Consider the following 12,522-nt stretch of genomic DNA (forward strand, 5'->3'; position numbering starts at 1 on the left):
TATTATTACGTTGCACAATGGTACAAAAATAGCATTAGCAAATTAATCTCCATAACACATCATAGAAGATTAGGGGTGGAAGAGACCTCAGGAGGTCATCTGGTCCAGTCCCCTGCTCAAAGCAGGACCAACACCAACTAATCAGTTATAGCAAGTATTTCATCGGATGGATACATTACAAGAAAAACAAGAGTTAGGGCAAAGCAAGCTGCATATTATGACGTATGCCTCCTTCATGATATTCACAGTGCCTGATCCTGAGTCAACTTGAACACCAAAAAAACTCCTGTTGTAATCAATGGGACTTCTGGTTGCTGAGATGCTAATAGACTGAAATGAGAGATTTGACTCTATGATTACCAAGTAAGGATAATTAAAATATCTTCTAATGTTTTTCTTTTATAATATACTCTGGAAGCAGTACTACATATTCAAATGAATATTATAAACCTTCCAATCAAGCATTTAAATACCTGGGTTTTGAAGTTTTTTGAGTGGCTTTAACTTTTGTTAAGGTCTGTGGTGTTAAATATATTTATCAGGGAAAGCAAAAAGGAAATAAACTGTGAGGAAGCAAAATGTGCAGATGACACAAAGTTATTTAGGTTCGTCAAGGCTCAAGCTGGTCAGGATTTTTGTGTGTGTGTGTGTGATTTTGTTGTTGTTGTTATTGTTGGAAAATGTTGATTGGTCAAAACTGAAACTTTGTGGAAGTGCATTGGTTTGGTGACATTTTTTAGGTTCCAGACGGAATTTCTGATGAAAAGCAAAGAACAACTGACCCCAGAGGAACCAATAGCCCAGCGAATCAGGCAAAGTGAGAACTTAAACTGAAGTCTGTCACAGCCTAGATTAGTGCCCATGCCACTTGGCTCTCCCTCTCACTCGATCTTCAGTGTCATTCCAATGCAGAACAAAAAACAAATTTCTAAACCTCTTTTAAAACAAACCAAACCAAACCAAAACCCCTTAGTTCTTGTTCTCTAGCCAGCACTAGTTAATACTACAGAAGACTGGAAGGAAGTTCAGAAGGGCCTAATACAGCTAGCTAGTACAGTAACAGGTGAAATTCACTGTTGAAAAAGGAAAAGTAATGTGTGTTAGAAGGAATGAATTGAACTACTAACTGTATATTTTAGGTTCTAAATTAACTGCAGCTGCTCTGAAAAAAGACTGCACTAGCATGTTGCTAGCTCAATTGCTAGCAAAGAGCCTAATGTTAGGATATATAAGGAATGCACTGAATATTTTTTCAAGCATAAATTATGCTCCAAATTGTGCTTGATTTACTCTTGTGAATCTTCCTAATTAAGTCACTAGAAATGCCTCTGTGAACAGCCCAAAGAAGATTGCACCTTTATATTATCCAGACATAAGAACATAAGACCGGCCAAATTGGATCAGACCAAAGGTCCATCTAGCCCAGTATCCTATCTTCCGATGGTGGCCAATGCCAGGTGCCCCAGCGGGAATGAACAGAACAGTGATCCATCCCCGGTCACCCATTCCTAGCTTCTGGAAAGGCTAGGAACACCATTCCTCCCCATCCTGGCTAATAGCCATTGATGGACTTATCCTCCATGAATTTATCTAGTTCTTTTTCGAACCTTGTTATAGTCTTGGCCTTTACAATATCCTCTGGCAAGCAGTTCCACAGGTTGACTGTGCATTGTGTGAAAAAATACTTCCTTTTGTTTGTTTTAAACCTTCTCCCTATTAATTTCATTTGGTGGCCCCTAGTTCTTGTGTTATGAGAAAAAGTAAATAACACTTCCTTATTTACTTTCTCCACACCAATCATGATTTTATAGATCTCCATCATATCCCCACTTAGTCGTCTCTTTTCAAAGCTGAAAAGTCCCAGTCTTATTAATCTTTCCTCACACAGCACACGTTACATATCCCTAATAATTTGTGTTGCCCTTTTATGTATCTTTTCTGAGTCCAATATATCTTTTTTGATATGGGGTGACCACATCTGCACGCAGTATTAAAAATTTGGGCATACCATGGATTTATATAGAGGCAATATATTTTCTGTCTTATTATCTATCCCTTTCTTAATGATTCCCAACATTCTGTTTGCTTTTTTGACTGCTGCTGCACATTGAGTGGGTGTTTACAGAGAGCTATCCACAATGACTACAAGATCTCTTTCTTGAATGGTAACAGCTAATTTAGACTCCATCATTTTATATGTATAGTTAGGATTATGCTTTCCAACGTGCATTGCTTTGCATTTATCAACATTGAATTTAATCTGCCATTTTGTTGCCCAGTCACCCAGTTTTGAGAGATCCCTTTGTAACTCATCACAATCTGCCTGGGATTTACTATCTTGAGTAGTTCTGTATCATCTGCAAATTTTGCCACCTCACTGTTTACCCCATTTTCCAGATCATTTATGAATATGTTAAGACACAAAGCATTAGTGCATAGTTTTTATCCTGGAGATATATGGTCTGATCTTACTCCCATTGAAATTAATGAGAATTTTGCTACTGGCATTAGGGTGAAAGGATAGGGTCTTTGTGGATCTTTTAAAATTTAATATATAGGCCTTATACTTGTAGGATGTTAAATGTAGCTAAGCTAATTTTTCTTGTCTATAAGGGAAAAAATATGTTGAGGGGGTCAGTCTTTTATAGCTGACCAGACATAGTTACAGAGTCCTCTAATAAATAATACACTGAACCATGTAAAGTATTGTAACATTTTTGTCTGAGTTAGTATATGAAACAGCAGGAAGGATTTGGATTATTCAGTTGGGGTGAAAAGAGGGAAGGATATTAAAAGCTACCTAGCTGATTTAATCAACAAATATTTGTAGTTTTCCCTTCCTTCATTAATTAATGTAATTCATGTTATGTATATTACTTCTAGCCAAAGCAACATTTTCATTTTCACGTCATAGGCATAAAGAAATATAATGAAGAGTATGAAAGAACAATGGCTAGCCATAGCAAGAAGAGTTCTTAAGTGAATTGAGTGAATCACTGTAAAAATTTCACTTGACTAAAACTCATCATTACAAGAAAATCTTCCAGGAGTACATTCTGATTTTTTTTTCTCTTGACCTTGCTTGCATGCAATATTTGCCTGCAGACTTACAGTTTACATTCTCTGATGATAAAATAATTTAATCCTCAGTAAACATAAAATTTAAAAGGGGTTTGAGCCACCAGACTACAACATAGTATACACACAAGTAAAATAATTCATTGTTCAGAGACCATAACAAATTTTAATGTGCATTTTACAGAGTAAACAGAGGGCTGCATTGCCATCTGCAAGGGGTCAAACCAGTGGAAGTGAATGCATGTATTACAAAATCCACACAGTACTGAATTACAAATTAAAAAATAATGCTTCATCAAAAAAGGAAACAAAAATGTCTGTTGGTGGCACGACATATAGATAATATTAAAAACTGGCTTGCATGAGGACCATGGTATGTCTACTGTGAAGTTATATCACACATACTGTAAGCAATTTACAGAATTGAAGTTAGTTTTGCATATACAGGAGTTGCAAAATCAGAGAAAACACATCGAAATATAGAACACACACACAAAAAAATGTATTTATATTACCACCACACAGTCAATAGGGGTTGGCCTACGTCATCAACTGCCACCATTGAACAAAAAACAAACCAAGAGAAAAGAGAGGAAAAGGGAGGAGGTGGGGAAAAAGAGGAAAAAATTCAAAAAAGTAAAATTAAAAAAAAACCCTCAATAGTGCTTCTTGCTTGTCTTCAGAAATAACGTCCTTTAGTCCTGTTAGTTGCTTTGCAATGTTGGTATTTTTGTTTTGCACTCCTGACCCTCACAAAAAAAATTGGCTTTTAATCAAAGTTTCTGAGGGGTTTTTTTTGGTCAGAGGTGATGCTGAGTCATTTTGTTCTCTTGGGATTTTTTGTTGGTTAATTTTTTATTTATTTATTTTGGCCACTGTTTGCCTCATGGCTGCCACAGTTCTTTCAAAGAAGGAAACCAAATATCATCCATAGTGAATTTGTATAATACCGATGACTTGCAAGCCAACCCCTGAGCAGTCAAGGATATGATGCTTCTACTTGCTGAAAGAAAAGGAAACTAGGTCTTGCTGTTACAAAATGTCCTGTTACATCACACCAGTTCTCTTCAAATAAATGATCGGTGATACAGCAAAGAAAATAATATAGATCAAGAAAATGTGGTATCCTCTTCATATATATATTTATATGTTTAAACAATATATATATTTGTTTTTTGTACTTCCTGAAGGTGCTCCATGTGTAGAGAATTAGAGTACATTGGGTGCAGAGTGGTGGTTGGAGGTTAGGGTCAACTTTGCTGTCCGCTCCGTGGATTTTACAGGCGATTTGCTCTTTGCTTTAAGAAGAGAAAGTGATATTGGAAAAAGTCAGCACTTTTAGATTAAAGCAAAGCACCCTTCACAAAGCCACAAACAAGAAGCAGGACAGAAAGTCCATGGCTTGTAGCTATCCTCGCACCTGCGGAAGAAGTTATAAGATATTCGCTCATCTTGCAGATTTCCAATGCTCCTTATAAGGCTGTTTTAAACACATACATTTTATATATTTAATTAGCTCGCCAGCTTGGCTCTGGTGCCCATGAATGTCTTGGCATGCACTGCAAATAACAACACATACAAAGTATTTCAGTCCCAGGGAGGTTTTTTTTTTTGTATGTCTTTTTAAACAATGTAATCCAATTACGATATACAGAGAAAAACAAATCTAAACACCTTCCACCTCAAAGCATTCCTTACAAAATAATTTCTAAAGTTGCTCAGTAATGATAGTATTTGCTTACTAACAAAACAGTCTATTGTTGGCTGCAAAATATTTGCTTGCAAAATAAAAGCAATGCTAAGGAACCTTGGAGAATGGCAGTGCAGTGTAAGGGAAGAAATGTATGCTAAACTGTTTGAAATATATTTATTTTTGAGTAATCAGATCTTCCAATTTTTTTCTCTTCAGAAACCTAAGAGAATGATGTTTACACTGTGACATTAGATTTAATGTAAGATCCCTCAGAACTATGCTAATTAAAATTGAAAAGGTGGCATGGCAAGTATTTTTGAGTTCTTGATGTGTGAAATGCTAGGTCTTAAAGTGTGAGACCACTGCTGTACATCATAAATAAGTGTTTTCAGCAAGTGCAAAAGGACTTACATTACTTTAGGGGAAAGTTGTAAACTGAATGTGACCATACTCTTCTTTAAAGTTCTGTTTATAAAGGGTTATTAAATGATTGATTAGATGTTACAAATACAATCAGCATGTGTTTATAGATGGCGGTCAGGTCATCTGTAGATAGCGCTGTCAATGCTTATAAGCAACATGTTGAGGTTTGGAACCCCAATCACTGATTTAACATGGAGGAAAACATCTATTAATCCTTTATAACCTATTTACATGTAGAACTTCAATATCAAGTGTGACCCTGAATTTCCTTACAACAACAAAAGTGCACATGTGACTTCATAGAGCTATAATATGTATAATTAAAAGACAAAGGAAGTGAATGATAACAAAGATGCTAGAACAAGTGGGTTTTTTGCCCCTTCAGTTTACAGATGTCTGTCCAGTTAAATAGCTGTCCTCTTTTGCCTAGAGAATATAGTTTTAGGTAAAGCCAAAAATATTTTCTTTCCTTTCCCTGTTAGAATGGAGATCAAATTAAATTCCAGGTCCCAATATACTGCTTCCTTTTGCAAATAAAAGGGTGGCTCGTAGTACGTGGAATTAATATGAGTAACTGGCCTAACTGTAACTTTCATATACAGAAGTTGCCATTACAAGGATTTTTATCCACTGTAAATGCACAAGACTATCTGAACTAACTGAGGTATTGCAAATACCCCTTGTAGGCGTAGAACAAATGAGGACTTTGTAATGATACCCACTGCAATTTATACATGGGATTTCCAAGGAGGGCTAAGGAAGCTGTGTGCCCAACTCCCATTGAAAGTCAAAGGGAGTTGGGAACATAAGAACGGCCATACTGCATCAGACCAAAGGTCCATCTAGCCCAGTATCCTGTTTACCGACAGTGGCCAATGCCAGGTGCCCCAGAGGGAATGAACAGAACAGGTAATCATCAAGTGATCCATTCTGTCGCCCATTCCCAGCTTCTGGCAAATAGAGGCTAGGGACACCATCCCTGCCCATCCTGGCTAATAGCCATTGATGAGCCTATCCTCTATGAATTTATCTAGTTCTTTTTTGAACCTTGTTATAGTTTTAGCCTTCACAACATCCTCTGGAAAGGAGTTCCACAGGTTGACTGTGTGTTATGTGAAATAATACTACTTTTTGTTTGTAGTAAACCTGCTGCCTATTAATTTCATATGGTGGCCCCATGTTCTTGTGTTATGAGAATGAGTAAATAACACTTCCTATTTACTTTCTCCACACCAGTCATGATTTTATAGATCTCTACCATATCACCCCCCCTTAGTTGTCTCTATTCCAAGCTGAAAAGTCCCAGTTTTATTAATATCTCCTCATACAGCAGCCGTTTCATACCTGTAATAATTTTTGTTGCCCTTTTCTGAATCTTTTCCATGTCCAATATATCTTTTTTTGAGATGGGGCGACCACACCTGCAGCTAATTTAAACCCCATCATTTTAAATGTATAGTGGGGATTATGCTTTTCAATGTGCATTACTTTGCATTTATCAACATTGAATTTCATCGGTCATTTTATTGCCCAGTCACTCCATTCTGAGAGATCCTTTTGTAGCTCTTTGCAGTCTGCCTGGGACTTAACTATCTTGAGTGGTTTCGTATCATCTGCAAATTTTGCCACCTCACTGTTTACCCCTTTTTCCAGATCATTTATGAATATGTTGAATAGGACTGGACCCAGTACAGATCCCTGAGGGACACCACTATTTCTCTCTCCATTCTGAAAACTGACCATTTATTCCCACTTATTTGTTTCCTGTCTTTTAACCAGTTACTAATCCATGAGAGAACCTTCCCTCTTATCCCATGACTGCTCACTTTGCTTAAGAGATGGTAGCCTAATTTCTTAGGCTAATTTGCTATTTGACTGCCTCATGTACAGTAGAATAAGGTATTATATGATATTAAGGACCTGATTCTGCACATGAGTAAATTTGCTCACGGGACTGCAGTGGATCTACTCGCTATGGATAATTGCTCAAATCCACAACTGTTTACAAATTGGACCCAAAGGCCACTGCAACTCAGTTTTATTTGTTGCTTGTAGTGTCTTGTGTACATCATTTCTTTTTATCATGGAATGTAGCCTTTCTTTATATACTTTACATTTTTTTAAATCAAGCTTATGGTTCATCATATTTTCATGAGATTTTCCTCTTTTCCTTAGTTAAAGGAGGACTTTTTTCTACAGTCAGACTACCTCATGTTATTTTTATATTTGCAAGCATTTTTACTATCATTTTGTGATCTTTGTCTTATCCATAGAATCCTATTTGAATTGGTCAATAAAATTCTTTGAAGTCATAGAATCACACCTTCTCTGCATGAAATCTGCAACACAGTTTAAGGACAAATGTTCACAAATCCCATGTGGATATTTTTTTAAAAGGGCCTATTTTGAACAATTATTTAATGATGACATAACTTGACAGTTTGAAAACCATAACATGATGTTGAAGGAAACTACTACTGTACAAAATGAAACTGACCTAAGTGTTTGTTTCAGTTTTTGAAAAGGCAAAACTGCAATATTTGCGACCAATCTTTTCTTTTCAGCCACCATTTTTGTAGAACCCAGAACTGATGATGTGCTGCATAATCAAGATGGCATCCTTTTCTCTCAACCATTGCATAAATGTATCCTCCAGATTATATCATTTCCAGCACACAAATTGCAGGTTCTTCTGTCTGTGATGGGGTGGTTTTGTTTGTTTGGTTTTTTTCAAAGATTTTTAGATCATATTTTATACAGCATGTGCACGTTAAAGCTTAAGTGAGCTTCTTGGGAACAAGCCTGACATTAAAATATTTCATATTTCTTAATAAAAAGAGGCTGTTAGGAATATCTGAGGTTACTTTAGTTATGTAACATGGTCATCATAGGCCTGCATCAGAATCCTTAAGCCATCTCAGGGTTTGACCCTATAGCATCCCAATGCAATATTTGCGTCTTACTTGTTCTAAGTAGTTTTATTTCTTTTCAAAATGCTCACCCAATCTTGACAGCCACATTTCTAGTAATATCTCCTATCAAATAAAATTGATTTCTAAGCTACAATGAATGAGTATGAATAGTGGTGAAGATTAAATGCACTTTTATCTTTTCAAAGATCCCTTTGAAATACAGTAGGAGTCTAAACGTATTCAGATTTGTCAGTGAAGCACTGAATAAGTTTCTTCATTCTCATATAGGCTAAAACAGCTCCCTTCCCTATTTGAGAGTAGTGGGAAGCATATACAAAGCACAGAACACATCAAAGCAATAAAACAAAGAGCAACTGTTTAAGTTTCCATCCTGTTTCTTTTGAAGTCACTGATGGAAGCTATTTTTTATTCCTCTTAGTTTCTTCTTTTATGATATGATAAAGCACTAAGTAACAGAAATAGACTGTGGTGCAAATTTCAAATCCAGATCTCGATTTCCCAAAAGGTCAGAGGGGGTTAAATCTGGCCTTTTGGTTCAACACTTCATATAGACTAAAGCCAGATGTAAACTTCATATCTGGATCCAGATCCAAATGTTCCCAAAGTTCAGGATGTTCAGATCCAGGGCTTTGGTTCAGATGGACTTCTAGTGTACATGTCTGGCCAGAGAATGAGGAGCACCACTGGAAATGTGAGCACAGCAATACTAGTTACAAACTGTTTATCTGGCTGTGGATTTCCAAAGTTTATCACTCATATGCCTGCCATTTCTAAAAGTTTTTTTTTCTATAATTAACAATTAACAGCTAAAAGAGATTTTATTGCACAACACAAGTGCTGTGCAAAGCTTGAGTATGATTGTCAGGATTCAGGATAGTGGTCTGAAGAAAGGGCATGTGTGTGCACTATTGCTATATTACTAAATAAATGCTACTTAATATTTATACCAGAGATTCTCAAACTGTGGTCCTTGAACCACTGGTGCAGAGCACTTGCTGGTAGTGAGAAGAGAGCTGGCTGGTCACATGGTGCTGGGTCTTCTTTTTGTTCCAGCTGCTAAAGTGCATTGAAAGAAGTGAAACATACATTAAATATTTTCCTAACATTACTTTTCCATGTATCCAAATACTCTATTTGACACAGATATGAGTGTGAATGGGAGGAGAGGGTTCCATGGAAAGCTCTTAAATGTGGCGCATACTATGAAAATCTTTGAGAATCCCTTTGATACAAATATGTGGTTTTATTTAAATGTCGGTATGGTGGCAGGGTGTTGAACAGTGTTCCACACACTTATGAAAAATAAAAATTAACAAATTTTGGCCTTAGTGTTGAAAATAGTAAACCCATCTTTAAAGCTAACATGGACAGATAAAACCTAAATGTGTACATATATACTAGTGAATGTTAACTTTATTCTGTAATTACCATTATTGTTAGACTGTTAACATTTCAAATGTTACTTTTCAGCAAAAGGGATGATTTCAAAAGTATAACTGCAGAATACAATTGGTCAAAAAGGTCAATTGGTCATGTGACTCATGCAAGGCTCACAGTCCTGATAATGAGTAGAGTCTCCAGCTTCCATTTGGTTATTGATCAGATAAAATTTTACAGACAAAATCACATTTTTTAAAAATCTGTTTTTGTTTTCCCTTTAGGTTGAAAATACCAGTTATGTAAAATTTGCAACCGTTTTAGCTTCTCCTAGTTGCAGATATATTTGCTCAAAGTCCCGAAAGTGCTTACCTAGCTGAGGTGTAAGGCAATCTGCTTCTAGGAGCATGGAACTTCAACAAATTTAGTTAGGCACACCCTTAGGAACAGCTAGCCTCTGCAGAATGTTTGGGTATCTGAGTGTCTTTCATCTGCCCAGCTCTTACTACCTTGCAGATATACTCAATTCTAATGGCCAGATCCTCTTAGTACTTTACTCACAGTGACTAGCATCCTACTCCACAGCAGTCCCACTGAATGCAGGCTGGTTAAGAATGTGGCCTTCAGGATTTGGAATATCAGACTAACTCTCAGATTAATGAGCAAAGTGAAGGTTTGGTGTTCAGAGACCAGGACTAGTACAGTTAAGCACAAACCTTTCAGTTCGTCATGTGGTCTCAATACAGATCACGAGGCTTTCAACACCACATGTGTATATACATTTTTTAACTACACTGAATGTCTTGTATTCCTCTGATCTTCTAAATCATAAATAGAACTGTGAAAAATTGGCTGTTTTTCATTGCAAAAATTTGTTCTGGCATTTTCTTCAGTTCACAGTTTTCAGACTTGGATTCTCCTTCATGTTTTTCTTTGAGATTTGAGTTTCATATAACCTAAGTCTAAAAGCCAAATCCAGTCAAAATTCTGCATGATTTCCATGTAAAATCAATCCAGAATAATTTAATATTTGCCCTACATTCATTCAAACTATTTATGAATCTTAAACCAGGTGTATTGAAAGGTTGTATGAGTTTTGTGTTTGTTCAAACCAGGAAGGTTCATTTAATTTCAGCTTTGATTGTGTATTATTTCACATATTCCTGAAATGAATAAATTCCTCTCTGTCTTCATTCTATCCATCATTATCTTTGTTCAACTGTGGAAATCTCAACCCTCCCTAAGTTTTTTTTTGTCCAGTAAAATTTTTTGAGATATAAAAGAAAAATCCCATCCTGAATCAGGTCAAAAAGTGGAAAATCCCAAAAATTTTAATGAACCAAAATCTGGGGAAAAAATTGGTTCAGGTCAAACAATCATTTTATTTTGAAAATTTCAGTGTCTTTCATTTTTATTTCAACCTTTGTTCATTTTTAATTTTTTTTAAATCTAACTGTACTGAAATTTCAATCCAAAATGTCACTTGGACTCGAAAAAATGTGTTTCTATATTTTTTACAATGAAATATTTTGATATTGTGACAACTTCAAAATTTTCTTTCAATAGTTTTTATGAGTAAGGAGAACTCATCAAAACTGACCCTGGTTTGTAAACAGTTTTGGTTTCAACAACAAGGTATTTTCCAATTTAAAAAAAAAGCATTCTTTACCAAAAAAGAAAAAAATCCTGACTTGTTCTATTCCCTAGCTCTTATGCAACTAAAATGTGCACACATACTCTACTTTGAAGAAATTTGCCTTAAACTAATCTGAGAATAAATTTTATTTTGGGGAAGGAATTCTTTCTACCCTTAGCCTTCAGTGCCCATTATTGATGTATGTATGTGAGGAGTTATAGAGTCCAGATCCTTGCAACCAGACTGGGACATTCTGATCTGAGCTGGTGGTGGTGCAAGGCTACCTCAATGACTAGGGGAGTTACACAGATTGCATCATCAGTTCCTGAACTGTGGGACTGGAACTGTGACAGGCCATTGCACAAAGCGAGCCATGGAATGAAGGGGGATCCTTAAGTGTGCCTCTCCCCTGCACACCTATGTAAGGGTCTGTTACTTTCTGACCTTTAGTGTTTTGGAAGAAGGAATAACCGGAGCATTAGTTAAATTATCAGAAGACATTAAGGGTCTGACAGGGACTAGTCCATAAGAACTCCCCTTAAACCTCTGTGCAAGCTACCTAGACTGGGTCCAGGTATATAGGTGTAATCAGGTGTTATGTGATCACTTTATCTTTCCTTCTTCCAAATAGTGGGGCAGGTGAACAGGTAGATCTCTGGCTCTGTCTTCACAACTTGCTGGCTGGCACAGCAAAACAGTAAAAGCTGGTGTTGTTGTTTGCTGCTGGTAGAGGACAATAACAAATGACTATACTCCAACCTTCAAAGCAAAGGGGAAAGCAGAGGAGGGAACTGTGTCTGCACTATGTTTCTGAGTCATGATGCCTTCCTGGGTTGGTGCCACATCTTGCTCAGAGCTGTGCCTAGGATTACAATCTAGGCCAAAATTTAGAGGATTTGAAAAGACTTGTAAGGACAAAGACAGAGAGAGAGAATACAAACATACACAGAAAATAACAAAATGAGATTAACTTGCTGAAATGCAAGCAGGAGCAGAATGGTCCAAAACTGGCAATGAGAAACTTAGGTAAGGGGTAATGATGAAAGGGAGCTAGGACTGATTGTGGCTAGAAAATAAGGCATCCATGGATAATCTGCTCTGGTTGCAAATAAGACTAGTGCAATGTTGAGTTATATATACAAGACATAAAGTTAGTCAACCTCAGTGTGGCGCTGCCATGTCTGGAATATTACTTTCAGTTCTGTGAACATTAAAAGGAAATCAGAGAAGACCAACAAAATTGACCAAAGGCTTGGAAGGATTGCAGCCTTGGCATTATTTTGGGGTTCTCCCTTGCCCTTAGCCCATGCATGCGGGCCACATCCAATCATGCTGCTTCCTCCTCCACAACATCCTAAAGATGCATCCTTTTCTTTCTACCT

General features: G+C 36.7%; 1 protein-coding gene across 4 annotated transcripts in view; it reads right to left on the reverse strand.

Annotated features, from left to right (window-relative positions):
* Positions 1-230: 230 nt before the first annotated feature.
* Positions 231-12,522, reverse strand: part of VSTM2A (V-set and transmembrane domain containing 2A) — a 35,435-nt gene continuing 23,143 nt past the window's right edge. Inside the window, exon 5 of one of the 4 annotated variants that reach the window (XM_045006672.1) lies at positions 231-330. In XM_045006672.1, coding sequence (XP_044862607.1) covers positions 323-330 — 8 coding nt within the window. In that variant the 3' untranslated portion in view covers positions 231-322. Of the gene's footprint in view, positions 331-3,255; positions 4,638-12,522 lie in introns of those variants that run through there. The other 3 variants (XM_045006668.1, XM_045006669.1, XM_045006670.1) reach the window with 3 other exon arrangements.

This window comes from Mauremys mutica, chromosome 2 (genome assembly GCF_020497125.1).
Source record: "Mauremys mutica isolate MM-2020 ecotype Southern chromosome 2, ASM2049712v1, whole genome shotgun sequence".
Taxonomy (NCBI): Eukaryota; Metazoa; Chordata; order Testudines; family Geoemydidae; genus Mauremys; species Mauremys mutica.